General features: G+C 47.0%; 1 protein-coding gene across 7 annotated transcripts in view; it reads right to left on the reverse strand.

The window, feature by feature from the left end:
• Positions 1–26,435, reverse strand: part of PTCH1 (patched 1) — a 66,554-nt gene that overhangs the window by 34,984 nt on the left and 5,135 nt on the right. For 2 of the 7 annotated variants that reach the window (XM_067744818.1, XM_067744817.1), the window contains exons 1-6: positions 23,083–23,345; positions 21,298–21,490; positions 3,692–3,881; positions 1,989–2,058; positions 1,795–1,886; positions 231–429 (exon numbers count right to left, since the gene is read on the reverse strand). In XM_067744818.1, the coding sequence (XP_067600919.1) occupies positions 231–429; positions 1,795–1,886; positions 1,989–2,058; positions 3,692–3,881; positions 21,298–21,490; positions 23,083–23,280 (942 nt within the window). In that variant the 5' untranslated portion in view covers positions 23,281–23,345. Of the gene's footprint in view, positions 1–230; positions 430–1,794; positions 1,887–1,988; positions 2,059–3,691; positions 3,882–20,655; positions 20,778–21,297; positions 21,491–21,694; positions 21,771–21,842; positions 22,111–22,164; positions 22,622–23,082; positions 23,346–26,435 lie in introns of those variants that run through there. The other 5 variants (XM_067744820.1, XM_067744821.1, XM_067744823.1 and 2 more) reach the window with 5 other exon arrangements.

A 26,435-nucleotide genomic window follows, 5' to 3' on the forward strand; every position in this document is an offset into this window, starting at 1 on the left:
GTGCATTAAGGGCTTGTTTGTTTCAGTGAGAACATTAATAACGAGGCTAATGAGAGGCGTATGGCAAATCTTACAGCAAAATTTAGCTCTTTAAACAAACTTAGTTCCATAGACCAAAAAAGTCATCGAGAATGCAATCTTAAAAATAAAAATAATAGAACTAAAAATGGGGGCACATGGCAAGTTTCTCTCCCTTCCCCGCCTGAGGAGCAATCAATGGCTGTACTTACTTTGGTTGCATTTTTGTTGGGGGCTGTGGCAGGGCAGTCCGGATCAGCCGGATTGAGGCAGGGCCGGTCCATGTAACCATGACCAACTTCAGCCTTATTCAGCATTTCCTCCCAGCTGTCCACTTGATAGTTTATTTTCTTTAACTCTTCTAGGAATTCCAAAGGGTCAAAGTTTGTCCACTGCAAAGGAGGCTTACCTCTGTGAAAGAAATTAGGAGGCAAGACAATGAAAGAGAGGCTTCCGAGCCCTTAGTAAAATAACAAGACTGAATCTACTGCATCTGGATTGTAGGATGCTTTTTGGGGAAACAACTGTAATTCTGGGACCTTGGCACAAAACCCAAATGCTCCTTTCCAGTATACCTATATGCAAACCTAAGTCAGGAAAATAATTCATGAATGAACATGGCGAACAGAGAGCTTATAAATTAACAAAGGTACCAAAGAATCTTAACTTGCTGATATAGTATATTTAATACCTAACACCCAAATTAGCCAAATGGGTGCTTCTAAGCATAAGACTGAGACCCAAAATTAAGGGGTGGGGGGCGCAGAAGAAATCACAATGTCAAATTAGCACTTGCCAGCCTAATAAATGCTTTGTAAATGTCATCAATCAAAATATTTGATCTCCATTACCTTTAATAATCCCATACTTATGAGCTCTCTCTGACAGCCTGGCAGTCAGCCCCACGAGCCCCCTGCTGCCTCTGCCATCACCGCCATCAAGGCCACTTCCCCCCACACTCACTTTTGAATTTGTGCTGCTGACAGACCAGAAAGGCTTTTGGCTGCCTGTTATGTGGTTCAAACCACACTGTAGCTGCTTAACCAGGCTGAAGTCATTATTCAGAATCTCCCAACCAGAAAACACAAAACCCCTTATTTCCCACCTAGAACTGTACACTGAAGGTCAGGGTATGGCCACTGCAAATTGCTTTTGCAGATATGCGTAAGCTAGGAGAGAAACAATAACCCAAGCACTAACTCTTGCATAATTAACTGAAAATGTCTACACTGATTAACAATTATTCCTTAAATGATGCCGTGTACATAATATTCAACTGCTAAACTGCGAAGCATCCCCTACCATGACCTTCAAAGATAGTGGATTTCCCTCTTAAATGCCATTAATGTGATCCAAAGAAAGGTCAGCATTTCACTTAACAGGAAGATCTTGAACTTCGACATGTACCCACTAATAAACTCTCTCCTTAAAAAATAAGCTAAACCCACGTTAAGTGCTCGGTGTACAAAACTGCAAATATTTTAAAGAGTTAAAAATCACACATACTCTGAAATAATTTGCATTTTATTTGCATATAAATGGGCTGGTAAAAGTGAATGAAATTTAATGATGCCTACAGAACTTTTTTTGAAAAGAGGAGAAACATTCTGCCGAAGTGCCCTCTCCCCCAACTATTCACTCGAAACATGCACATGGAATTTCAATGTTTTTATTTCTTGTCCAAAACTGAAACAGAATAAACAATGATAAGGTAACATCAGAAACATTCTAGAGTTTAGAAATCACAGACATCAGAAAACAAGATCACACACTTACAGTAGGTATGCTGTCCCAGACTGTAACTTCGCCCCTTCCCAGAAGCAGTCCAAAGGTGTAATAATTAAACAAGGGTAAAGATATTCTATTATCTGTCAAAGTTGAAAAGTATAGGCCACGCATTAGGCTAATGTATACCACTGGGCTATTTGAGAATTTTTGAGAATTTTTTTGCAAACAGAAAGAAAATATACCTGATCCATGTAACCTGTTTCTGTGATAAGTTCTCCAGATTTATAACACAAATGTTCCAATTTCCATTGCCTATTAAAATAAAAAGCAGAGACAAAAGTTTCTTATAGTAATAAAGGAAATGTGTGCAAAATCAGAACTATAGAACATACAGAGAGAACTGCAATTTTGATCACTTTTCAGTATCTGTCAAAATGAGCAGAGCTTTGCCAAATGGATTCAACAAGCTTGCTTTAATGAATAGATAATACTCAACTGTAATTAACATGTGGGGTGTTTATGTAAATGAATGCTACCCAAAGTACTTGAAAAGTCTTGTTTTCTTAAGTGTTCTCCCAATAATCTTGTTTACACCATTAATCTGCTTTTCCACATACATTAAACAACTTCAGGGCAGATAATTCAGAGCTGAATTATCACAAATTCAAAATAGGTGGGGACTAAATTAGTAAGGTTTATAATGTATTAACATATATTGAGGTGGGAAAATATTACTTTTTTTTTACTGGTAAATTATGTCCTTATTAACAGAGAGTGTTCAAAATGAACTTTCCTGCTCTTAACCACAAATGCTATAAAGAACATTACCAGGTAGATTGGTTTCCCACTTTACATTCTTCTATTCTTGTCCTACAGAAATTATATCAAATATACTGATCAACAATTACCTATACTATCCATCATCTATTATTATAGCATTTTGTTATCCCTAGAAGAGTGCTGTATAAGCCCAGGCCTTCCCAAGTGTATTAGGGAAATGAGTCTAATTTGAAAAAAGAGAAAATTAGGAAAAGGTGGGGATGGGAACTCCAGGAAAAGAAAAAATATAAAACTCCTTCTAGACTGCTCTGTTTTATTGGTCTACTTTTTCTTTTATTAGTCGCCCAAAAAGAACGTTCTGGACTTCGTCCTCTTCCTTGTGGAACCTTCCCATCCATCCCTCAGTGCCCTGCTGAAATGCCACCTTTTTGCTAAGCTTTCTTTGATCGGTGCTGTTGAAAGTGACCCCTTTCTCTTGAACCCCAGAGCAATGCTGGTCGGCTCTCCTTCTTGACACTGGAGCACCTGTAGGAGGGACTGCCTGTGTTTGGCTTTGTACATGCTTCTCTGTATTGTCTTTCCTCTCCCTAACTTAGGCTGTGGTGGTTTCATTCCAGAACTCCTCCTGTGCTTTTACTACATCCACAGCATTGCTAAATTAGCTACAAAGCTAAAGGGTAGTATTTGGTAAAGGTGTGTGAATCCACCTTACTCTGCCTACCTGTCCCCAGGAATTCACCACAGTGGCTCAGCTCAACCCCCTAGTTTTTGGTGACACATACCAACCACTAACATCTGTAATGAATAAAGTAATGAGAAGTAACTTCTTTTTCTTTTTTATTCTTTGTGAGGTGACTAAAGGCAATTCAAAATGTAACTGTTCCAAAAACAGGTTAAGCAGTGAAACATCTTCAGAACGGTGGACAGCCATCCAAATGGCTGCTTGAAGGACCATACTCATTTGGGTACAGTGCCAAGATACTCACTGAAAATACATTATAAAGTAATGTAGTTCATATGTTACTAAACTTTAGAGACAAATCAAGATTTTAAAAATCATTTCACGAGAAAACTGTTTGAACTAACACTTCCGCTGTATTTCCAGGGCAACTTTATTTGCTAAAACAAAGGGGTCTAAACCAGCAGCCTCTCCCCACCACCTTACCTGTTATACATATATACATGGACCCGGCTGGCCTGGAGCGCCGAGTCCAGGTGCTGTCGGAGTGCCTCCGTGGTCAGGACATTAGCACCGTCTTCCTTGGGGGTCTGAATCATGAGTTGAGGATTAAACATAGCCTCTTCTCCAATCTTCTGGCGAGTGTAATTTAATTCACGACTTACTCGCCCACCAACTGGCAAACACGTACAGGTTTCAATTAGAACAGCAAAATCCCCACAAATTCACATTCTGTTACCTCACTAACAGGAGCAGGGTACACAATAAATGAACTCTGGTCACAGAAATGTATGGCTGATGTCTAAGGGGTAACATTCACTTTATTATGACTGGCAATGTTAACTCTACCAATAACAAACATATAAAAAATACTCACTAAAACCTATTAACAATGGTCCTGCCTGTCACACACGCAAACCTAATGCATGCGTGCTTTGTGCACCTTCTAACTAACACACCATATGTATAAAGGGGGAGGGGGAAGGAAAACTTGAGACACTTTTCCTTGCAGACCAGACCAAATACCCCTGTTACAATTTCTTTCACTTGTATAAACAATGTGCCCCTGCAGCACATTTCAAGATAAATGGCTTCAATTTACACTCTTCTCCTAAATAATCTGGCAAAGGTAACAAGGAAATGTTTCTTCTTGTTGGAAAAAGAAACAAGGAAAGGTGGCAAATGTGTATTTAGCACAAAACTTGCCAGGAGAAGATAAATAATGTGATTTATGTCAGATGCACGAGGGGAAATCCCACTTGAGAAGAACCAAATGTATCAGCCATGGCTGTCTTGGGAGGCCCTGGAACCTGCTCTCTCAGATTCACCTGGTCAGCATCCAGAAAGCACAGGTGCCAGGTTCTGAGTCACCTGGCTGCCTGTGTTCTGGAAGCTCCCCTGGTGATTCGGAACCCCTGCCCCAGCTTCTCCAGCAGGCGGCCGAAGCTGGGCGTGAGAGAAGCCAGCACAACAAAGCACGAGTAATGTTGTTACTAAAAACTGCTTTTCTTGTCTTCTTCCTCGGGTTCTAAGCTGTATTTCAATTAGGGTTTTAGAACGCGCCAAGCTCAGGATGCTGCACTGTCTGGGACATATGGAGGGAAAGGAGTTTTACTTCTCAACAGGGCCCTGATGGGAGCTGTGAAATGAAGCTCTGGAGCGGCTGCTTTGATTCAACACGGCGAACGGTAAGGGCTTGGAGGGAAGGCCCACAGGGACAGCTAACAGAAGAGAATCCTCGAGCACCCTCACCCCTACACACTCCAGTTCCAAAAGGCACTGTAAGCTGAATGTTTACTGAAAAGCAGGCCTTCAGTTCTATCTTTTAGAAAGAACCCTCAGGGATCATCTTAGCTTTCCCACGAGGAGAAATCCTTTTTCTTCAAGTTTAGTATTCAAGGACATAAACATTTGGTTTGAGCAAGTAAATAAGTACTGGGAACAGCGGGTTGTTTAGTTCTCTTGGCATATTTTATAAACAAGGGAGCAAGCTAAAAAGCAAATAATGCCCTCATTAGGAAAACTAGTCCAGATTCGCAGACTGGCAGAGTCATCTGTGCAGGTTCACGCAGATGGCCAAGGCCACCGTGGAACTCTGTGAGGTGAGGTTGAACATACTGTGGTGTGTTGGAGAGAGAAGAGGAAGAGGGAGGGGAGGGGGAGGGGGAGGGAGGTGTAGGAGGAGAGAGAGGGAAATGATCATTGGCTATAAAAACTATTTAGATGCTGCGGAAAACTTTGGCAGATAGCCCAGGGAACTGCTGAGGCCCCAGTAATCAGTTTGAAGTTAAAGACCATAGGAAAAAATAGGAAACAACTTGCAGCAGAGCCTGCATTTACATAAGGCCATAGGCCTTCTCAGGATGCTACATAAAAGCTGCCTGCAGGCAGGGTCTGGCTCCTTCTGGCAGGAATCACTGTGTATTATGTCAACCAATTAGTGAACTGAATTACACTCAATCCACATTCTCTAGAGATAGAAAAGCTGTTTGAGGTCCCCCCCCCCAAAAAGCCAATTATTAGTCCAGAGGTCACTCCTGAAAAGCTACAGAGCTGCACACCAAGGAGCTCCAAATAGCCTTTTTGAAGAAAAGCTCAACCCCTCCTTTTTTCTGGCTATCAGACATCAATGCCCCGTGCCTATCAGTCATCTGTACCTGCCTCCTTAAGCACTGGCATAGCACGTGACTTCTCATGCTGCTTACAAAGTCGGAACACCAGGTGAATTCAGACCATGAGGTAGAAACAACCACCACCAAAGCAGGACCATAGACCTCGCCGCGGCCCACTGCCCCCCGGCCCCTGCCTGCCCAGCAGAGCGGCTGCCTACAACTATAACCAATAAGGCGATGACCCAGGAGAGAAGTGCACACAGAAATAAAAACCAAATGCAAGGTTCATGCTGCTAAGAACTAACTAAACTCTTCTAGACCAATCTCATAATGGTTCGATTAATTTACCTCAGGGGGTTTCAGAAATGATGCTATTTCCTACAAGATATAAAATGTACCTCAGGGATTCCATAATGTCACCTTTTTAGAGTTTTTAAGATGTATATTTAAATAAACACCTATATTTTAATAAAGGGGTACATTTTCCACATCTCTAGAATTGAAAACCTTTTTGCTCTTCCACCTCTTTACACTAGTGTAAATGTGAATATTTTGCTAACGTGACAACCAGTTTCAACGAAGACAAGACTATTATCATTGGTAGATCTAGCAACTAGAGTTGAAGGATCCTGAATTCTAGTTTCCACAACCAGCTATGCTGTATCCTACTTTTGAGTACTGTTAAATTAGATTTACTTTTCCATATTACATGACCATATTCTACTTAACACTTCATCTTTTATAAACAAATATGAATGTTTCTGCAAAACTATTCAGTAACTTTTTAAAAAGTTTAGCTGATATCTACTTTCTCTGATAAATAGTTGTAACATGACTCATTCAGCCAGCAAGCATTTGTGGGGTTCATGCTAGGTGCTGTGTATTGGGGTGTGTGGTAGATTAGACAGCTCCAAGAGGCTCGCTGGCCAGTGAAGCAAACAGGCAGTACACAAACAAACCAATGTGGTAGTTTCATGGCATGACAAGTGCTATGGAGGAAATCAAGGTGGCGGTGCCATGTGAGTTACTGGGTGGTGGGGCAGGGGAAAGGCCACTTCAAATGGAGTTGCCAGGGAAGACCTAAGAGGAAGAGATACTTATGTTGACCCTGAAGACCTGGGGAAACAGCATTCTGGCCAGAGGAACTAGCAACCACAAAGTCCTCAGGTTTGGCTTGCAACAGGGAGAGAAAGAAGGCAAGAGTGGCTGGAGCTGGGTGAGACCATAATCGTGTCATTCACTTGGTTGCACTGGTAGACTTAGCTCCTTCTCAGGTGGACCTGTGTCATAAACTGCACAGCATTCATACGCTCTTACATCAGTATTCACCCAAGTCACTCTAGAACAAGCTACCAGGAACAGAAGTCCTTCTGGACAGGGCAGTTGTACAGATTCACTGACTTTTGCGACTCTAGCAAATGCCTATCCTACATCACAGCTGAGTGACAGGCCCCGAGCTTTCCTTATCTTGCCGTCTTCCTTACCATGCAGGAGGGTGAAGCTATGGTCTCAGGAAGCCCTTTCAAGTACTGAAATTACAGGTGTGGTTTGGGGGAAATGGTTTGCTCCCTTCTCTTTACCATTATCAAGGTCAAAGTCCTTTTTTAATTGAAAAGTAATCTCATATTTATGAAACACCACGTAGTCATTTTTGACTACTGAGCGGAATGACCTGTAAGGTCCAGCATTTGTGATATAGATGTAGGTATACAGCCATGTGAACAGTGGTTATTACTGTGCAGTGGTTTATGAATAATATTTACTCACTTTACTTTTTGGGGTTTATCTCTATTTCTTAATGCTTCTGCAGTAAACACGTATAATTAAAGACCCCCATGTGACAAAAAGAGAAAAATACGAAAGCTACTTGACAGGTATCTGAATTAAAAACAAACTCAATGCAAAAATATTATGCATCTCTATCATATTCTGAAGTCCTCTGATATTTTTTTCCTTCTTCCAAACCGAACAACTGTAACAACAAAATTAACAACCAAGCTTTGTGAACAACACTCAGGAAAACTGTTACTTAGGATCCTGGACACAAAATAAACGTTTACATGTGTGTGGTGCTTTCCACTTGCAAAGCCCTTCACACTCATTATATACTTATTTTTAAACGTTTTGCTTACTGCTACTCCCCAGTCAAGATGGGGCAAGGTGGAATGGACAGGCAATGGGAACAGATATCAGAAGACCTGGGTTCTGAGCCCCAGTCTTGCCACCCGAGGCACTGAAATTTGGGATACAGTTGAGTCTCAGTAACCTTCTGTGTAAAGTGGAATAAAAATGATACCACTAACCTCACAGGATGGTGTGAGCACTGACAATTATATGAAATTTCCCAAACCCTTAACCAGGTGCCGAGCAGACATCCATTCATTTATTTGTTTATTGCAGGGCATGCATCATCGCCCTTATTTTACAGAGCAGGAAACAGAGCTGCAGAGTCTGGGTGACTTGCCCAAGGTTACCAGCTGATACGAGGTGGAATCAACCTTTAACTCTGAGCCCAACTGTCCTGCAAGCCTCAGGGCTTCCGTGCACCAGCTGAGATTATGAGTTCAGGAGCGCAAAATGACACATACCGGACTAAGTAAGCCCACAGATAAGAGTTTTCAGAATGCACAAAAGTATTGCACAGGACAAATAACTGGTATCTTTATTTAAAGGACAACAATGTTGCCTCTCAGATTGTTCACCACCACTGAAAAGACAGGGTTTTTTTCCATAGGGCCCCATGGGCAGTCGTAGACAGGCCCCGTTTGCCTCTGGTCCTCAGAGGTGCCTGTCTTAAAGGGGGCAGAGAGAATGAGGGCACACGGGGAACAAGCAGCCCTAAGCCTCTTTACCTACAAATTCTGCCATTTTGTTTTCCAGGAATCGGAGGCTTAAACCAATTCTTTGAAAGAGGCAGGGTAAAAAGCATCACTTCTGCTGATCCTTTCCTCTGCAAATCAAACCAAGTATAGTTTTCCAAGGTGAAGAGGGGCCGACATAGGTAGGAAACCATTCCGCTCAGGGGTCCGTACCCCCAGGCCAATGGCATTCCAATCCATGGTAGACACCAGACGGTCCCCATGATGTTCTGCTGGATTGTTCCTCAGCACGGCCTTTCACACAGAGCTTAATAAACATCTGTGGCATTCATGCAAAAAGCTTTTGGCAAAAGCTTATTGTGATTCACATAAAGATGTTCTGAAGGACCAACCAAAGTGTTTTTCACAATAAATTCCAAGTCCTTTCAGGGAGGCACTGTCCGCTGCCCACTCACCTCGGTGCACACTCAGTGTGTCGGATGAATAAATGAATGAACAGCCTCAATACAGAGCCTTGGGAACAGGCAGTCATCTGTATAAGATATTAATTCTCCCCAAAGCCTCAAAAGTCAATCAGTCAAAACAAATGACCCTTTCAGCCTGAAAAGTACCCACTCAGAGTCCAATTAGGAAAATGGGGTCTGTGTATATGCAAGTGGGGCATTTGCATTTGATTAATCCCATGAATTATCTAACAGCCTCTAGACAGATTTTCCCCCCCTTTAGTTGCTTCAGGTCCTTCTTTCAATCTTGTGATTAGTTATTGTGAGCATGAAAAAGTGCAAATCTCTAAAAGGGTGTAACTGTAAAATTATTAGCACCAGCTCATTTTCTAAACTGAAAAAAATGAAGATTCAGTAATTTGGGCAATTGGCTGAGAACTCCTGGGCTGTGAGTTTTAGTCACTCTTCCACCCATCTCTTTTATTCATGACTAGCCAACTGCTGCTTAAGCTTCTGGGCTGTTTTTCTCCTGGTGGGATTGTGCCCTTGGGCGTTGCCATGGGAAAATGCTAGAATCATATAGCCCAAAGAGAATCTGTCTTCATGAAGTGAACCCAGCGCGATGAAGACAGCAAAAACAAGAGCAGGACAGACACACTGCGACGCCTCCCCAGGGACTGTGAGGGGGGAGGAGGGCCAAGCGCAGTGGCAGTAGCGGCTCTGAGCATGTGCCTGCTACTAGCCCCCGCACCAGCTGTTTGCGGTACCATCTGTTCCCACCCGGGCTGCTTCCTCTGAACGGCGTTCCCTGAAGCCGCCAGCTCGCCCTGTCGGACACGATCAGGTCAGCCCAGCACCCTGCCCACACTGGACCTGCTGCCTGCCACAGCTCCCCCGACCCGGTATTTCTCACAGGGCCACCAGCTCCCAACATGACACTGCATCTGTCAGGAGGCCCATTCTTCACTGGTCACTTGCTGCTGTGGCAAATCAGGGCTGGGGTCAACCCCACCTATGACAGGCTGAGTGAAGTCAAGCCTGCAGAAGGATGTTGCTGGCTTCCAGCAGAATGTGGCAGCATAGAGCTCGGCTCTATCCCTAACTGCATACTTGCCCGGCTGTGAACTGTCCCAGGTCCTACCGTGATTGCACCCAATTGCTCAAGTGCTACAGGCAGGCAGCTGCAAACCCCAGACCTGTCCTTCAGCAGGAGCTGAGCAAGCCCAGGAGGGTCCGACAGAGCAGCATGCTTGCTCGGAGGCAATGCTGGACCAGGAAGTAGAACCCAGGGACCAAAGACAGCATGCTGTTATCAAGTTCTAAGTTCTTAGTGAAGGCCTCCTCATGTCTTCATAAGGACACAAAGCAACTGAACGACAACAACAAAACCAAACGCTTGCAAGGGCTGTGGGCTCTCTATCTAGTAGTCAGGCTGTCGGATGACATCAACCCCGGTTCCCTTCTCCCAGCTTCTGTGGGGCGGATATCACCTCTCTGCTCTGAACAGTCTTCTTGCCATGATCCAGCCTGGGCCTCTTTTCACTGGCCTCCTGCTTGAGTGGCCTGGGGAGCGGGAAGACAACGTGAGTCCCCACCTTCGCATACAGGCTCCCTGGCCCCTGCGGAACTCCACGCTGGCCCGATTTATCTCCTGCACCAACCCTTCCCTCTGCATCTGTGTGGGGAGACGCATGTCACTGGTCACTTGGGGCCACTTTCATGATTGTGTGGCCATCAGGATTAGCTGGATTAGGGGCTGATGCATAAGGACCCCCTGGTGCTGTGAGGAAGTTTCGTCACTAGGTCAGCATGGTGTGAACTATGTTCTGTCACCACCACCACTCCTACAGTCACCAACCGAAGAAAAGTGGGGGTGGGGGGAGGGTGGCAGAAAAAATGCTTCCAGAGCAAAAATGCATGAACTCTTCATAGCAATAAATTCCCCCATCATGCATTTCGAAGGACATGAACGATTGAAGACTGTCTCCCTTTTAAACAAGAAACCTACAGGATTCTTTTCTTACCCATAAAGAATTTCATGGGTCTGAGAGTGGCGGTAGGTGGGATGGTAAGCATAGCTGCCATAAGACACAAGGGAACTTCTATTCTAGCCCTTTGCTAAAGCCAGTCAAGCAGTTTGGGAAGAGAGTCAAACTGTTGGAACCTTATTATGTTCAAGGCGAACTAACACCTCCACAATGGTCAATTCTCATTCTTCTAAAGATGCTTGCACTAGCTCACCTAAGGGGGATTCCCCTGTTTAATTAGAAGGAAAACAATATGGACAGGAACAGTGGAGGGGATGGGAGGGGGGCAGGGGGAACAAGAGGATGGGGAGAAAACCAGAGGCACAACTCTTAACTCCTTTTAAAAATTCACTAACTGAAAGTTTTCCTCCCAGGAAATCACTTGGCCCATTCACCTACCCCAACCTCCCATCCTGGCCGCCACTCATGTGGACCCTGCATGAAGTAAACACAATTTGTAGAGAAAGTAATGGGATTTCTGCAAGTGTGTGTGTGTGTGTGTGTGTGTGTGTGTGTGTGTGTGTGTGTTTTATAGAATAGTCCCTCTTGCACAGAATCGGGCTGTCCCATCAAAGCCGTATCTGTTATATTTCTGTCTTTCTCTTCTGTTTGGCGTATTCACCAACAAGAGAAAAGGAGGTAAGCTTTGGCGGCCCTGACCTGCAGCTGGAACACAATACTTTCGCACAGCCCTGCCGACCCCTGACATAAATTTTACACCGCAGCTGGCATTTACACACTCAGCATTACCATATGTATAGCTGCTCGGTGCTAATTATGCTAATCACCTGTCTAACTCGCTGCTGCGAAAAATGGTTGTATTTAGCAGTCCAGTGCCTACCAATGCAGCTTACTGTGTGGCTGAAATGTACATTCAGACGGCCCTGAATGGCAAGATTTTTCCACGTTGCTGGCTACATTCAGGCCTCAGAAAAATTTATTCAAGTCAACTGGTTTCGGTCCGCAACAAAAAAGTTACGAGAAAAAAGTGAGTGTGTTCTTGCCCTAACATTCTGGATCTGCTTGCAAGCAAAATGATAAATCAATTGGTGTGGGAAACAAAAAGGGAGAGAGATTTCTTTTGGGAGCCATGTGAAACTGTAGCCTATTTAAAAAAAAAAAAAAGAAAAAAAAAAGGGTCATCCTATTCCCCAAATCTCTAGAAAGAGCAGTTAATAGATATTTAGCCCTAATCCCAATTCTCTCAAATTGCAAGCTTTGTTTGCAATTAAGCAAGGTATTAAACATGTGCAGTTTTTTTCTGGATCATGTGTGACAAAAATGATGGTATCGTTTTTTAACTTATTACAACACTGTATGAACATCATGGGGAAAAAAATCAGGTAAGAGGAAAGGAATGATGTCTTAGGTAGTCTCGGAAAATTATTTCATTACTTTATCTTTTAGAAAGCTTCTACTTAAAAAGACACTGTGTGATATTTACATCTATTTTGTGAAGTTTTCTGGCTTCTCCACTAAAGGAGCAAAAGAAATCAAGGGAATAGGGGTGGGAAAGATGGGAGAATTCAAAATAAGAAAAAAAGTGGTTGGGGAGGGATGGAGGGAGGGAGGGAGGGAGGGAGGGAGGGAGAGAGAGTAAAAAAGTCTACATTTTCCTTAACCTCAAAATTCCTGTTTTTATCATCAATGTTTCTTAAAGCAATTTTCTCAGATCATTCTATAGAATGGATTTCTAAAATCAAGATAATATTATTACAGGTTGTTTTAACAATTCCCCAAGTCCAAACTGAAACCCCATTTCCTCCTAACTCACAAAATACTTCCCTATTAATTTTTAAAAACCCTGAATCTAGTCATTGTAAGGACTGCTTAGTATTTGATTACTTGGGTGTACAGATATGTCTAGGCATTCCAATTTCCACAGCACATGAGACACATTCTACTGGAGGGATGGCCCAAAGTGCTTAGTTACTTTCTCACCTCTAAATGATCATCATTAGATTCTTTATTTAAATTTAGAAACTGGAAGCAAACTGGAAGGCCATTCATTTTGCAGGGTAACTTGGGTTACCCTCCCCCCAATGCTACAAAACACCAGAGCAGCCCTGTGATAAATCTCAGGTTTACACACAGAAGGTGGACCGACCCAGCAGGAAGGGGCTGTGAAAGAAGCTGGCCTCTCCTTGCCTTGCTTCACTCAGCTTTCAATTTAACTCACAGCTGATAAAACGGGTGATGCTCATAGTAACTTGAAGATGCCGCTCTGAAGACAACAGCTTTCTTCCTAGCAGCTCACCCCACCATTCTGTTCTACATTTGATAAACTTATCTGACCCAATGAAGCAACATTATCCAAGCCACATCTTGCTCTTTTTGGCATCCCAATTCAAGTTGCTTTTCCTTGCCCGTACAAAGTATTAATTCAACTGGGTTTTTGTAGTTTCAAATCTTGACTATGCAGCCAAAAATACAAATGACACAATCACTACTGTGCTCAATGCAGAGGGCTTACCCCTCTCATTCCCTCTCAATCTCCTGCTCTTCTTAAACAGAAGATGGACCACCCTGCCTCATGGCACAGAGCAGTGTTTACATTGCAGTACTTGACTGTGTAATACATCTGGCATTTTTGGGCAGGATTCCTGAGCTAGGGGCCAGAAGCCCTTAAGCAATGATTTAAGGGGAAAAAATCGTGCATATGTACTTAACAAAGCCCACTTCCAGTTCCTTTTGCTTACTTTCATACATGTTTCATCAATAACTGAAGACGATCTTGGTTGATGAATTGGGGACGTCTACTGTTTTTCATTTATTTTAACTCTAATAAATAAAGCTTGTGCCGGGGTACGGAGGCTTGCTTCTCACTAGCCTTGCCTTCATAGGCAGTTTTGGGACCCACAGGCAGTGTGGATTATTTGGGCCAACTCACACCTGGGTTTCTGGATTGGTAATAAGGCCCTGCCGCCACATTAGAAACCTCTCCAACAACACACTTGTCACTCATTAGCAGGTACCTGACTGCCCACCAACAATACAGTTTCCTTAACACATGACAGCTGTTTTTCCAACTATGCTCTAAACCCCCAATACAACAAAATGGTCACAGTCCTGAAGGAACTGAGGACAGGATGCATATTTCTGTACATACGACTCCCCAAAATCTCCACGATGGTCAAGCAGTTTCTCAATGGCAGCATTCTAATGATTTGAAAGGCTTATTTCTTCTGTCAAACTTAAAGATACATGTAGAAAAACTGAGATATTGCAGTGTAAAGGAAACAACAATCCTAAATCCAGTTTAAGAGGGAAAAAAAAATCTAAGAAGTATTACCATAAAGCACCTAAATTCAGAGTTTGGAAGCAAAGAGTAAAAAAAGTGTTTATATTTTGGTGGCCCTGATGATGTCTCTGTAGTCAAGGGAGGTTTCCACTGAGAAAATCCCAAGGAGCGTCCTTCCTCCTGGACTGCCAGAAACGCCTTCATGAGCAAAGCTGTCTGCTTTCTGGGACGTCAACTGACATTTCTCATGTGGATGGACCATCTAATACTGTGGCATCTGCCAAAATTTGGATGTGTAAACCTGTCCTCTTCCATCTCGATCTAAGCTCCATGTTCCCTTTGGTTTTGATGTGGGTTTCACCCAGGGAAAGCCTGAAGGTGGAACACCTGGGCTGGAATGTCATGGTGCACGTTTCACTTACTATCTCAGAAATGCTATGGGGCCCAATTCTTCCACATTTCATATGGTACATTAAGCACAGGGGACCGAGACTTGTTTCACAGTCCACATGTCAAGGGATTCTAAAGTTACGTCAAAAGCTCATTAAAATGCCATGACTCTTCAATAGGGGAAGCACATCTGCTGATAAGACCCCATCAAAGAGTATGGTCTTGAAACAAACCCTCACCAACCTACGAACCCCAAGGATGCAAATGGCAGCTCTGCATCTAGAATCTCCTACAGCTGATTTGAAATAATACATTTACTAATTTCTCCCTGTCAGTTTGTGATTAACCAGATTTACTACCATTTCAGATTTCACACTAGTAAATCCAGAGATCCACTGCGAGGAAATGATTTGGGCAGTTTATGAATAGGTGGGTAGAAGGAAGGGTGGGAGGCAGAGGGAGAGAAGAGAGGAGGGGAGATGAGCAAAGGGATATAGGTGAGGGAGGAGGGAAGGAGAATGGAGAAAAGGTTCTGGGAACAGGTGAGCAGCAAAGGAGATAACAGTATTATACTAATAGAAAAACAGTGCTAAGTTAAAATACTGTATTTCTGCAAAGTGGCTTCTATTAAATCTGGTCTCCTTTCAAATAATTTAAAATATTTCCATACTTGTTTTTAAAGCCAAAAAAAATTTTTTTTAAATAAAACATCCCCCTCCTCTCAACCAGTTGAATAGACTGCTCCTCAGGGGCTAAATCTGGGCAGATTGCTGGCATGGACAAAGTGTGTGTGAGGGGGGGAGCCATATAAATGGCCCCTTCCACTGCATCGTAATTGTGACCCCCCCCCCCCCAGTAAGAGGAGGAGGGCAGACAAGTTACAGCTCAGCCCGAGTGGACAGAGCTCCAGGGGTCACAGGGAGGTCAACTTTGAAGGAGAAATCCCAATGAAATATAAACATGGCATTGTGGAAACCAGACAAATCTCCCATAGCTTGTCCAGCCTGCGTTAATCTCGCCATCAGCTGTGGCGCATAATGCAAACAAACCGATCCAGCGGTTCATACATCTGGAAACTGTCATCTTCTGGAGCCTCCAAGCAGCGTTCCGTGTATCTGAAACACCCCCTCACCCAACCCGACTTCTAAACTTGTCGGCAGGCAGCAAAGAGATATGATGATTCACAGGGTCAACTACCCTGGGAAGAAGGCATCTGAGGCTACTTGTTATTTTTAAAGCAATTATTGTTGGGCATTAATTTTTTTTATCATTTTTCTCCAGATATGAAAGATATGCCACAATTGCTTCCACCTGTAAGTGCCCACTATCAGAATCTAATCAATACCTATCTAAAAAGCATATTCTTGACTTTAAAAAGTGCCTAGGCAACCAAGGAGCAGCAAGGAACTTCTGTATTTCATTCTTTTTGTCCCTTGTGACATGCCCAAAACCCCAAACTGACAGCCCCAGAAAGCAGAAACTGGGTGATAACCTTGGAAAGGGCAGTAAGAGCAGAGCCCACGCACTGCCTGTCTGAGTGACGTGCCTCAGTCCCTCGCTGTCTCTTTGGTTCTGCTGCATAAGAGCAAGCACCTGGGGAAAAGCGGTGTGTGACAGGAACATCTGGAGAACTAGACCACCAAAGAGCCAATGTCCTACGTGGGCTTCGGAAAGGAGCCGTTACTGCAGTATGAACAAAGTCCAGTGGTGTCTTTTATTGCTTTTTACAAAGTCACGTTCATGCTAAAAACCTTCAGCCTACTGTGTTTGAAATGCACCGAAGTCTATCTGCAAAATTAAGTTACCTGAAGGAAAAGGAATAAAAAGTATTCGAATATAACACTTCTCCTTTCTTCTATGCCTACCCCCACCCACTCTCTCTCAACTTCATGATGTTTTTATTTGCTATGTAATGTAATTCTACGAATAATCAAAAATTTAAATTATTTGCATGAAAAAAGTTAGTTACCTGGGTCAGTAAATACCGGGATGGGGAGGGAGGGTTATCTTGAAAATAAAACTTTTGCATTTATAGCAATGCTTTAGCAGCCACAACTCTGTCATAATAAAAGCCTTCCATCTGCACAGCATGGGGCTTCCAATTGAAATCTATTATCTAAACCAGTGGTTCTCAACTGGGGCAATTTTGCACTGCCCCCCCCCCATACATTTGACAACGACTAGAACATGCTGTCACAACTGGGAGAGTGCTACTGGCATCTAGTGGGTAGAATCCAGGGATGCTACTAAACATCCTACAATGCACAGGACAGCTCCCACAACAGAGAATTATCCAGCCCAAAATGTCGATAGTGAGAAACCTTGCTCTAAACTGAAAAGGATGGTGAAGCTCAATTATCTCCTCTAACTGCCTGACTTAGAGCCAAGAACACCGAAGGCTTATGTTAGCAACTACAAACTCTAGCTACAAACTCGAGAGCACTTAGAAACATCAAGCAAGCATTTTTTAACAAAACTTACCATTTCCCTTAAAAAAACAATCAGTCACAATTTGTGTCCTCTCTTGATACTGGCCTCCAGAGATGTTAATAACCAAACATAAGGCAATATGGATTCATTTCAAGGCTGTTAGTTTTTGCAGTAAAGGAGGCTGGGGGCTGGGCGAGCTTTGAGAATAAAACCAAAAAGCTCAAAAAGATAAATGAACATTCTGTCACTGGAGAATCATGACAACAAACTTGTGTCTGAGAGAGGGCTGGAGTGGGGCGTAGATATTAAGTGAGACAGAAGCATAAAAGTGCTAAGCAAAAATGAAAAGCCAACAGAGAAATGGGCAAGGTTAAAAAGAAGGCATTTCCCTTCTATGCCCGAAAGGATGAGAAGCACTCTGGTACCAGGGAGGGCACTGGAGGCCAAATACACCAGTGTAAATCTTGAGGCAGGCAAAGAATGCCTAAAAGGAAGAGCTGGCAGCCCCCTCAGCCAAACACCCTGCACACATCAGAGACCTTCCTGCTATGCATCTGGACCTTCCAAGCCTCAAGGCTTTCCACATCAAACCTGATGCCCCAACCAAAGGCAAGCACTGGGAGTTCTCCCAGAGGCCACAGCCCTGTCCTCTGTGCCTTTGCCCAGGCTGTTCCTTTGGCCTGGAATGCCCCACCACCCTCACCTCTCCAGCCCTGGTCCTGACTCAGTCACCCTCCCTCAGGGCTGTCCTGGAAGGTGCCCCTGCCATCCTGCCACTCGTCTGTGTGTCCGGTGGGTGGAAGTCCTCTGAATGTATCTGGGTCTAGATGTACACAGTTGCCTTTGTGTTTGTGTATATGTATGTCAATTTTTTACCCACAGGAGAAATAACATTTTCCAAACTGTCCCTCAGCATTCTCTCCCCTTAAAATCTCTTATGCTTTCCTTTCTTCTGTTGCTTTTTAACTAAGGAAATATCCAACCTCTATGCATTTGGTTTATTTAGTGTAGCAACCACACGTGTTTATGTCCAGAACATCTGCAGTCTCTATTAAGAAAAGACCATCTAACAGACTTCTTTGCTGATAGCGATGAAGAATTTATCTGACGTTAAAGTACACAATGAACCTAAATTCCACATTGCTTCTCATTCTACTCTACTAAAGTCTAGGATAGCAGAGCATTCTTACTCTGAAAAGTAAATGCTTCCACTACTTGCTGTTAACAAGAACACTAAGCTCACTATGTCAGGAACAAGACTTCCTCATTGTTACCTCTACTCTGAATTTAAATTAAAATTATAAAATGGTATGGTGGCCTCCCTGGTTGGGTTCACTTGCATTTATGAAACTGTCGCTTCTTCTACAGGGGAAGAACCTAGCATGCAATTAATGAATGAATGAATGAGAAATCAAGGTCGGGGCAACAGGAGACCAGGTTTACTTAAGCCACTAATAGGCAAAGTGGACATGGAGACATAGAGGATCCATAGTTTCTCATTTGTAAAATGGGACAATAATTCACTTACAAGTTAAAAATGCTACATAGGTTATCACGTTATAAAAATAAAAATAATAATAGATAGCTACTTTACTGAGTGGTAAGGCATGTCATAATATATAATAAATGGTAAGGGTAGCTGCTCAACAAGTGATAGTATTGAGTAAATAATACTTGGCCAAAGAACCAGTGTGCCACACTGAAACTGGCAAAACAGAACGAGAAGGAAAATAGCTCAGAGGCCCAAAGTAGGCAAAATGAGTCTTATCTCAGGTGTGTCACTCCCCAACGCTCAGTCACTAAGCTAGAGCCCAAGTGAGAAAGCTAATAAGCAGGTTTCTCCTCCCGGGACTTGACGTGAGTTGTGTAATGCAAAAACATAGTTAATTCTAGAAATATTTATAAAATGTTACATAAATAAGTTACATTAGCTCTCTTTTTTTTTACATTCGTTCTCTTTAAACTTATTAACAATCTACTGAAAAGTCTTGCTCAAAACAACAAGATACAGTCTTTTGTCATCATCATGACACCCAACAAATCTGTTGGCCCAAGTAGCAGAAAGTGAACGTTTGGAGAGAGCTGGGAGCCCCCTTTGCTCATCACCTGCTCTGTCTTAGAACCTGTGGTAGCTCCCCACAGTCTAGTCAATCACATCGTTTCCAAACTGCAGTCCTGCGGTCCAGGGCCCAACCTGCTGCCCGGGGCCCAATGGAGCCACTGCACCCTATCCCTGCCACACTGGGGATCTCCCACTGCCGGCTGTCCACTCAAGCTTGGGCCTTTGCTTGACCCCTTTCCTGAGCTCTTGCCTACAACTCCCTCCCTCCTCCACTCTGTAGGTCGCTCCAATTTGCCTCACCACTTCCATGGAAGCTGCTTCCTTTTTCCATTTAACTTTCATGGCTTACTGCAATTGTGAGCTCAAATTTAGTGCAAGTCTGACATTCAACTCTAGTAGTTTGAAGTGCATGAATTTGTGCGCTTGGAGTGCCTCACATCTTTAGTGTCACTTACAGTGCCTGGACAGTGCTAGGGCCATTACAGATGCTCAGTAAACTTGCAGCTAGGACATCACAGGTGCTTATTAAAACCCTTCGTTATCTATCAATGACAATGAGGTGCTGAGTTGAGGTAAATTACCCCATGGATTCAATCCAAAGGACACTTGTATTAATTACCAAGCTTCTTAAGGCAAGAATGTTTTCTGGTCTTAATTATTTGAACTATTATTTTGTCACTACTCAACGGAAGACACCACCATATTCTTGCAAAACACTGAAAGCTGAATCTTCACAAACAAGGCAAGATTAACAAAATATTCTCCAAGGTTAGTTCTCCAGCAGCATTGAGAGGGATCAATTATGCAATTATGCATGCAACTCTTAGGCTTCCAAATTCTGTCTTAGATAGCTTTCACTAGGAATGCCTCAGATATTCTGGTGTGAAATATCTACATAATTACGGCAATCCTTCCCTCCCAGCTCATCGTAAGAGATTCCCTAAGCAGTGTTTAGGGGTTAAAATGTTTCCAAACAGCAACTCTGTTACTTTCCAAAAACAATAAAAAAACAACGAACAGAAAATAAAAACAACCGCTTCTAAAACAAAACCCCTGAATCAAGAGAGTCACCAGAAAAAAAAAAAGTAAAATGTTTCCGTCTGGGGTGTCAGGGGTGGGAGGTGTGATCTATTTTAAATTTACAACCACTTAAAAAAAGGGTTCAAGAACCCCCAAATTGAGGAATGTGGATAAAAGACTGGCATAACCCCTAGGAGAGCTCCTGCGGCCCCTCCCTCCAAACCCGCTTTCTTAAAACACATTTATTCTTTCAGCCTCTAAAACGCAGCCTTCCCCCAGCATAATTCCATTTTAAAAGCCCCCACCCGCGAGGAAACATTAATCTACTTTGCAAACAAGCGTTCTAGTCTGTGCTTTACTGCTTTTTTTCAACTCCTTTCCCCCCACCCCCCCCCTTTTTTTGTACCTTGAGACAAATGTTTTTTTCCCCAAGAGTTGAAAGCTGTCCAAAAACAGGACCACACACGCCGCCGCCTCCGCAGGCCCGCGCTGTGCCCGCCCCCCGCCCTCCGCACGGCGGTCGCGGCCGCCGGGGGCGCGCACACTCCCTCCAGCCGGAGGGGTGGCCTCTCTCTGCCCCCCCCCCGCCCTCCTTTCTCTTTGGACGCGGTGGGTGGGGGTGGGGGAGGGAAGGAAACCGAGGAGTACAGCCCGGAGTCGAGAGGCCTTCCTCTGGCCGCGTCTCGGCGCGCGGCGGAAGCGAGCGGCGGTGGCGGCGGGACCTGGGGGCCCCCCGGCCTTGCGGAGTGGTCTGTCCCGCGGAGGGGCCCCCGCGCCCCCGCCGGCCCGCCCTCGCCACTCTCTCCCACAACACCTCGCAAAGCGCAGCGCCCCGAGTAGATTACAGCGCGGCCTTTGTCGGGCGGGCCTGGCTCCCGGCCAGGCGCCCAAACAATAAACAATTCCCCCTGTTGCGGGCAGGGGGTTTTCGCTCTTCACAGAAAGGATCTAGGTGTATGCTGGCAAATATCTTCATCAATTGGAAGGAAGGGCAGGGGGCCCGGGGTGGGGGACGAGAGGGCGCTGCGGCGGGCGCTGGATCTCTTACCTTCCACCCACAGCTCCTCCACGTTGGTCTCGAGATTAGCTGCCTTTAATCCCACAGCGAAGGCCCCAAATATGAGGAGGCCTACAACCAAGAACTTGCCGCAGTTTTTTTGAATGTAACAACCCAGTTTAAATAGGAGTCTCTGAAACTTCGCTCTCAGCCACAGCGGCGCTTTCCGGCCAGTAGCTTTCCCCTGAGGATGAAGCAGAAAGGAGGAGTGAGCGCCGGGGAGTCGCGGCCCGCGCGCCCACGCCAGCTTCCGCGCACCCGCCCGGCATCCCGCGACAGCCGTGAGGGGTGCCCTTTGGGCTGGACCCCAGGTCGGCCCAAGGAAACACGAGCGGCGTGGGGGGGCCTGGTCTTAAATCAAAGTCAGGCTGCAGCGTGGCAGCTGCACCTTGGTCACAGCAGGGGCGCCCCCATGCGCGGCCTTCGTAGCATCCCCGAGTGTGACTTGGAGGTCTGGGAGGAGGGGCTGCAAGAACAAGGGGAAGCCGAGGCAAAGAGGAGAGACACCATTCAACACAGGCAATATTCACACCAACCTGGGAAGGGAGGGTCTGCGTAAACCCCGCGATGGAGCCCAATGTTTAAGAACCAGCAAACCACGGCGCCCTTCCCTGCATGTCCTGCCCCAGCCTTCACCCTTCTCGGGGTGCTCCGGCGAGGACAGTGGCTGGGGGACGAGAGCACTTTGGGAACAATGTTTGGCGGGCTCCCGCATCCTGATCCCCCGCCCGACGTGGTAGTAAATTGGGATACACGTGGTGAGCGTGGGCGCCGGAGCTCACTCGCGACGTATTTCCATAGCGTTGGGAGACGCCGTGTGAGCTGAATTAGGAAGTGGGGCAGCCATCTGCAACTTACGACAATATTTGTGATCGGAAGAGGGCAGCCACATGGATCTTTCCCTCCTCTCCCTTCCCTTCTGGTTAAACGTGAAAAGCAGCAGAATGCACAGGGGAAGAGCCTGGGCCGACGCAGGCGGGGGTCCTGGCTGGGCGCTGGCTGCTCCCGGCGGTGGCGTTTCCCCGGCGCTGGCCGCGGCCCCGGCCGGCCCCTGTCTGGGTGCTCGCCTTCCCCGGATTCCACACATTTCAGCGAACCTCGTAAACACAATGAACCCGGCCGCTCGGCAGACCCGCACCGCGGATTTAAGGTGGCAATTTGTTTACAACTTTCCCTTTCCCCACAGGCTCTGAGAAGAAGTGGCTCAAAAACTGGAAAAGAAGAGGGGAGATACCCTCTTGCGAGGATAATTTTTAAGGGAGCAGAGATTTCATGCTCAACAAAAGCAAAACCGGCTGCCAAAAAAGGAAACCACCTTTATTTCGGCTCCCTCCCCCCCCCGCCTCGCTCCACTCCGCCTCCCCCTCCAAGAGGTTAAGAAATGTGGCAGTATTACAGGGGTTTAGGCTGCAAATAGGGGCAGGGGCGCGGGAGTAGGGGGCTCAGGAGCAGGGGGCACAGGGCAGTGCCGCGCTGCGGCGGCCCTGGAGGTGGTCCACTGTGGACCTCTTTCCAGTGCTCCGGAAAAGGCACGCCGGGGAGGGCGCGTGCACACACACACCCTCCACCCCCCACCCCCTGCGGACTTCAGACAGCCCTTTCCTCCCAGGACCGGAGGGAGGGTTTGAATTTTTCAATCCCCACTTGTCTGGTTTTTTTTCCTGGAAAGGGGTGTGTGTATGTGTGTGTGTGTTTGTGTGTGTGTGGCGGGGACGATCCCAAAGAGGAAGAGGAGGGAAGAGAGAGTGGGAGGAGAGGAGAGAGTCTGAAATGCACCTTGGAAATCTGCTCCAGAGCGAAGGCGGCGTCGCAGTAGCTGGGCCGGTGCAGATAGTCCCAGTCCGGCGCGGCGTTGCGGCGCAGCCCCCCGGTCCTTCTGCGCCTCCCGCCACCGGCCGGCCGGCCCGGGGTCCCGCTGCAGCTGCCGCCGCCGCCGCGGTCCTGGGGCTCGGCAGCGTTACCAGCCGAGGCCATGTTGCCGCCGCCGCCGCCGCCGCCGCCGCCGCGGGAACCGAGGCTTCCCGGGCGGCCCGGCGCGCTCCTGCCGCCGCTGCGGGCTCCTGGCTCGCCTGGGCGCTCGGCTTGCGAGGACGCTGCTGGCCGCCGGCTGTTCGGGCTGGGGCTCCGGTTGACAGACCTGCTGCTGCTGCTGCTGCTGCTGCCGCCGCCGCCGCTGCTGCTCACACTGCGGGCGCTGCTGCCGCTGCGGCCGCGGCCGCTGCCGGGGAGTCAGACCCTGCGCCTTCCATTGCCACATTGCGCGGGGGTCCCGAGGTCTCTGCGGCTGCCGCTGCCCACATCCAGTTCTCCGGAGAGCGAGAGCCGGCGCGTGGAGCCAGCCTGTCCTTCGGGCGCTCGCGCGGCGCTCCTCGCTGTCCCCAACTCCCCCTACCCGTCCCCCGCCCCGCGCCGCGACCCCTTCACTGCAGAAAGAGCCAGCAAATCCCCGCCGCTCCCGCCGGCCTCGCTGACTCTCTCGGCGTCTCACGGGTCGCCCGAGCGGCCGCGGAAGGTAAGCGCAGAGCCGCCGCCGCGGGGTCCGTGGGCGCCTGGTGGGTCTCAGCGCTGCCGGGCCGGGGCAGCCGCCGCCGCCGCCGCTGCTCCTGCGGCAGCTGCTGCTGGCGGTGGCGGCTCCTGAAGCTGCTGCTCGGACTGCTTGGGCTCTGGCTGCTGGGTTCTCGGTAGCTGCTTGGTCCCGGACTCTGCTTTCTTGTGCTCCTCGCTGTCCCGCTGGACCATTCTGCCCCAGTGCAGCGCGCCTCTCTCGCTCCCGGGACCTGGGGACTCCGCTCTGTGTGTGTGCAGCGGGCAGCGGCCGCAGCAGCTCCTTGATTCAATAGATGAGATGGAAGAAGAAAAAAAAGAACTCTCTCCATTTGGAGAAAGAGGAGGAGGAGGGGAGGGGGTGGAGGGGGAGAGAGAGAGCGAAAGAGAAAAAGGCTGGAGCTCCCGCCCCCGGGGCTGTCAGATGGCTTGGGTTTCTGCAACATGATTGGCTCGCGGAGGGCAGAAATTACTCAGCAAACATGACTATTATTAGCTGCTTAGCAACAGCTCACCAAAGTAGAGAGACCACCCAGGTAGGCAACCCCAGTGTGTGCATCCCCGGCTTCGGGGGGAGCCTCCGAGAGCGCCAACCTTCTCGCATGCAATACTTCCATTAAGGAATGCTCCCCCTCCCTTTCTTTCTTATTCTTTTTCTTTTCAACAGTGTCTTCTTTTTGTAAGATGCTTTTTGCGCGCGCACACACACAGACACCCACGAGCATTTGCCTCGCGATAGACACGGGGGAAAATGTAATTTTTTTAAGCGCTTAAACAATTTCAGAAATTCCTCAAAGAAAACCCTTTCAGAGGCACCTTGGCCTCAAGCTGCAGCAAATACTGGGAGGTCCGGCTTGAATTCCCAGGCCTGCACCAATAATGACAGGGTGGTGGATAGTGCGCCAGTGTGTGCCAGATTTTTTTTTTTTTCCCTTCTCTCTTTTCTTTTATAACCAAAGAGAAGACTTAGGCTCTTGCAGGGAACAACGACTCGCATTAAGATAAACAAAATGGAAAGTTAAAGAGGAAAGTAGGGACATTGGGAAAAGCCACCTTTCTTAAAGTTCGCTCCCCCCCGCCCCGCCCCTTTCCCTCTCAAAACCCCTCGGCAGCACAGCCCTGGTTTGAAGGAGTCAGTGTTTTATAAACGTGGAATCCAGACACCGAAGTAGTCTCGTGGAGGCAGAGGAGTTTTTATTTGAATCTTTAATGCGACATAGGTAAAGGAGAAACAACAGAATCCTTTTAACAACCCGGAGAAACAGAAATGTTTTCTCTAGAAAGAGAAAAGTTTTATTTTGGATTCATTTGGACCCCCCCCCCCTTTTAATTAACCACAAGTCCCTATTTATTTAAAGTCTGTTTTAAACGTTCCCTCCCCAAACTGGTACGCATCGTGTTATATTTAATAGTAGCGTGACATAAAGGAGAATAAAGGCTTTGATGCTGGATTCATTTGAAACAAATTGTGCGCTGATTGCTAGGACTTGTCCGGACACTGCAGCCAGTGTCACCGAGACATGCCGGGGATTCGCTTCCCCTGGAGAAGAAAACACGCGACTCTGAGGTGGATCCTGGGGCCAGAGACAAATTAAACTGTATACACAGCTCCGACTTTTACGTAAAAAAAATTTTTTTTGAGAGTAATTTTCTTTTGCAAGTTAAGTTCCTCCCTGAGATGGGGACCAGATCCACAAACCCTCGATTCTGTCTGGTTTTAGTATTTTTTTCCTTTTCTTCTCTTTTAAAAATTGGGTTGAACTGCAGAGGGACTCTCGGCAGCAAGTAGCTGACTGAAGCCGTGAAATGGGGCAGTGTGGCTTTAAGATGCACACGGTGTGTGTTCATTGAAAAAAAAGAAAGAAAGGAAAGGAAAGAAAGAAACCCAGATGGAGGGAAAGGGGGAGGAGCGGGGGAGAAGGCGGAGCCCGTGCGACCACGTGACCCAGGGCCCGGCCGGCGCGCGCTCTAGGGCACGGAGGCCTATTAACGCGCGCGCGTGTCCGAGTGCGCCCGCTTGCGCGCGCGCCGGAGCTCCGGACTCCCCACGCCCGCGCAGCCCTGGTCAAGCAGGTAGGGAAGTCGTTGCGCTCGGCTAGCGCCAGGCGGGCTCGAAGTCTCCAGCGCTGGCTCCTGGGAGCCCAGGCGAGGCGCACTCCCCGCCGGCGCGGACGGACGTGCCGGACGCGCCGTAGTACATTCCTGAAGGCGGTCGGCCCCCTTACGTTACCCAATGCCTGCGCGGCCTCCCCGCGGCCGGCCAATCGCTGAGCGCTCGGGTCCCTTACCATTTAGCTGCCCTCTACCGAAAGGCACTGCAGCCGGGCGCGCCGGCCACCCGGGCGACCCACGCGGCTCCCGCAGGGGGTCTGTCGGCCAGCCCTCCCCGCCGCCTTACTTTCTCTTCGGCGGCTTACCCCTGCCTCCTTCTTTCAGTCTCCCCTTTCCTTTCTCCTTCCTCTTTCACCCCTTTTCTCCCCCATCTCTCTCCTCCCTACCAGCCTCGCCACCTTCCCTCTAGCTTTTTCTCCTTCCTGGTTTCACTGGGAGGCCCTGCCCTCTGAATCCCAAACCGGCAAAACGTG

This window comes from Pseudorca crassidens, chromosome 7, assembly GCF_039906515.1.
Source record: "Pseudorca crassidens isolate mPseCra1 chromosome 7, mPseCra1.hap1, whole genome shotgun sequence".
Taxonomy (NCBI): Eukaryota; Metazoa; Chordata; class Mammalia; order Artiodactyla; family Delphinidae; genus Pseudorca; species Pseudorca crassidens.